General features: G+C 49.7%; 2 protein-coding genes across 2 annotated transcripts; one reads left to right on the top strand and one right to left on the bottom strand.

Annotated features, from left to right (window-relative positions):
- Positions 1–42: 42 nt before the first annotated feature.
- Positions 43–1423, top strand: JIP5 (Jip5p; the record flags this gene model as incomplete). The annotated part of the gene is made up of 3 exons (XM_076635714.1): positions 43–97; positions 178–716; positions 789–1423. Coding segments are annotated over 3 exons (1229 nt in total), but the record flags the coding sequence as incomplete, so codon positions are not given.
- A 264-nt stretch (positions 1424–1687) lies between these two features.
- Positions 1688–2395, bottom strand: JCM6883_002634 (uncharacterized protein; the record flags this gene model as incomplete). The annotated part of the gene is made up of 5 exons (XM_076635715.1): positions 1688–1771; positions 1839–1855; positions 1921–2021; positions 2096–2162; positions 2227–2395. 5 exons carry the CDS (start codon positions 2393–2395, stop codon positions 1688–1690), a joined length of 438 nt encoding a protein of 145 aa, XP_076484303.1.
- Positions 2396–2573: the final 178 nt, after the last annotated feature.

The following is a 2573-nucleotide window of genomic DNA, read 5'->3' on the forward strand; positions in this document are numbered from 1 at the left end:
CTCCTTCATCTCCAGATCAACTACACCTCTCTCGTGGCACAGATGCCTCGGGGAACCCTCAGATCACCTTTGGGATTGACCCATCAGAAGGCTTCACGTGAGCCGTCCTCTTCTTCTCTAGCTCGTTCGTCTCTCTCGACGTTGAATCGTTTCCTCCCCTCTCTCCCCTTGTGACAGGATGATTATCGCGACCTATCAACGGGATCTCCTCCTGCCACCTCTGATCAAGCACTTGACTTCGACTCCTCCTCCTTCCCTTCGTCAGATTGTCATCGTTTGGCAGAATGTCGATCTCCCTTTGCCTGACTTCCTCTCGCCTCAATCCCTCGGCGAATACTCGACATCAGGAGTCGCCGTCACAGTGAGGAAGAGTTGGAAGAACAGTATGAACGAGAGGTTCCGACCGATTCTCGATTGGGGACACGAAATCGCAACGAATTCAGTTTTCATCATGGACGACGACGTGGTCTTGAGGAAGGGTGCACTCGAATGGGGCTATCAACAGTTCGTCGAATCGGGGAGAAAGAGGATCGTTGGATTCTCGCCGAGAGAGTTTGAACGAGGAGAGAAAGAAGGAGAATGGAAGTATTTGACGAAACCGACGTCGACTTATTCGATGATCTTGAGTAACGCCGCGTTCTTCGACAAGTCATGGTTGGAGAAGTATTGGGAGGACTCGAACGAGATGACAAGTTTGAGAAACTATGTCGATGGAGGTGAGCTCGAACAACGTCTCTCTTTCCTCTTCTTCTCTCTCGTTTGACTAACTCTTCTCTTCCGATCGATAGTATTCAACTGCGACGACCTATTGATCAACTTCCTCGTCTCGAATTTGACTCACTCTCCTCCTCTCCTCCTTCAACCTTCGACTCCTCTTCGAACGATTCCGACTGAAGGCGGACTATGGAATCGAGTCGTCTCTCCTTCTTCCTCTCCTTCATCGACTGGATCTGCAGCACCCGAGACGATCACGACTTCTCCACCTCGACCTGAACATTTCTCGACTCGAAAAGAATGTCTCGCTCACTATTTCTCCCATTTCTCTCAATTCGCTCCTCCCTCTTCCTCCTCTTCCTCTCAACGAGATCACTATCCTCTCATCAAGACTTCAACTTCGATCTCTCAAGAAGTTCAAGATCATTCTCGATGGATGTTTGAGAATGAAATGTGGGAAACTGTAGTTTGGGAGAAACCCGACGACGGGTCGAACGACGAGAGTGTCGAGGAGGAAGAGCCGTTGTCAGAGGAAGAGGAGAAGATGCTAGATAATGGAGATTACGAGAGTTTCTTACAAGGGTTGTCGGATGAAGAAATCGATGAATTGATGCAGAGTCTCGAAGAAGAAGTGCACGAACTCGGCGGTGAGGAACCAGAGAAGGAAGGAAACGAGGCAGCGGCGACGGTTAGACACGAGGAACTGTAAGGAATAACGCTTATTAGACGGATCAGGAATCGCAATAGATTTGTATCTTTTCTCTCTCTCTCTCTCTCTTTCTCTCTGCTCGCACTGAGAGTGAGTCAGAAAGAGCCAACTTCTTCCTTTTCACGATCCCACGACTCGAACAGAACAGAACAGGAGAAAGACGACAAACAGAGAGGAAGTACAGAAGGAAACGGAGGAGACAGAACGAAACTAACAGATTTTCAAGCGAGACAGGGGACATGAACGAGCGACTGAGAGAACGTATCAAGATCCCTCTTGATCTTGAGTATCGTCGGTAGTCTTCTTCTTCTTCTTTGGTTCTTTTTGCGGGAGAAGATTCGCGTGAATCTGTACGCGATTGGTGCCGGAACAAAGTCAGCTCGAATTGGCTTCATGCAACGACAAGACGACGCACGTGCGGAAGCACTCCTCCTATCGATACAGACGATTGAAGGTGAGCGAAAGTCAAGGCACAGAGGCGAGAGAAGCGAAATGACCTTGATTGATGATGACTCCTCCCAAAAGTCTATCCAACTCGTCGTCGTTCTTGATCGCTAGTTGCAAATGACGAGGAATGATTCGGTGCTTCTTGTTGTCGCTGCAAGTCGACGACGGAATATAAGTTTTCCATTTTCAGTGTGAGCAAACCTGAGTTCCTTCGTTGTGACTCACCGAGCAGCGTTTCCGGCGAGTTCGAGAACTTCGGCAGTGAGATACTCGAGTACTGCCGCCGTGTAGACTTGACACGAAGCAGAGATCAGAGTCAGTCGACGAGAGAATGGAAAGAGAGAGTCGAAGCTCACCAGCTGAAGTTCCTCCAATTCTCGCTGCGTAGCGACCACGTTGAAGGTATCGGTGGATACGGCCGACGGGGAAAGTGAGACCAGCCCGTTCTGAGCGGCGACAGAGAGTCGAGAAGAAGAGGAGCGAGGATAGAAAGCGAGAGAGAGAGAAGAGGATCAACAGTTTCATTCAGGAGAGAGAGAGGGAGGGTACTGTCAGCTTCCAGCTCGCCCGCAATGCCAGTGCACACGGGATAGAGGGGAGGAGAGAAGGGATGAACTTACTCGATTTGGTGACGCTCGTACCCTTTCCTTCTCCTTGCGAGTGAGTTTTCCCTCCAGATCCAGTGACCATCTCGATTGAAAGT

The sequence above is a fragment of the Sporobolomyces salmoneus genome (genome assembly GCF_050403485.1).
Source record: "Sporobolomyces salmoneus JCM6883 DNA, S_salmoneus_JCM6883_v1_ctg171, whole genome shotgun sequence".
NCBI lineage: Eukaryota > Fungi > Basidiomycota > Microbotryomycetes > Sporidiobolales > Sporidiobolaceae > Sporobolomyces > Sporobolomyces salmoneus.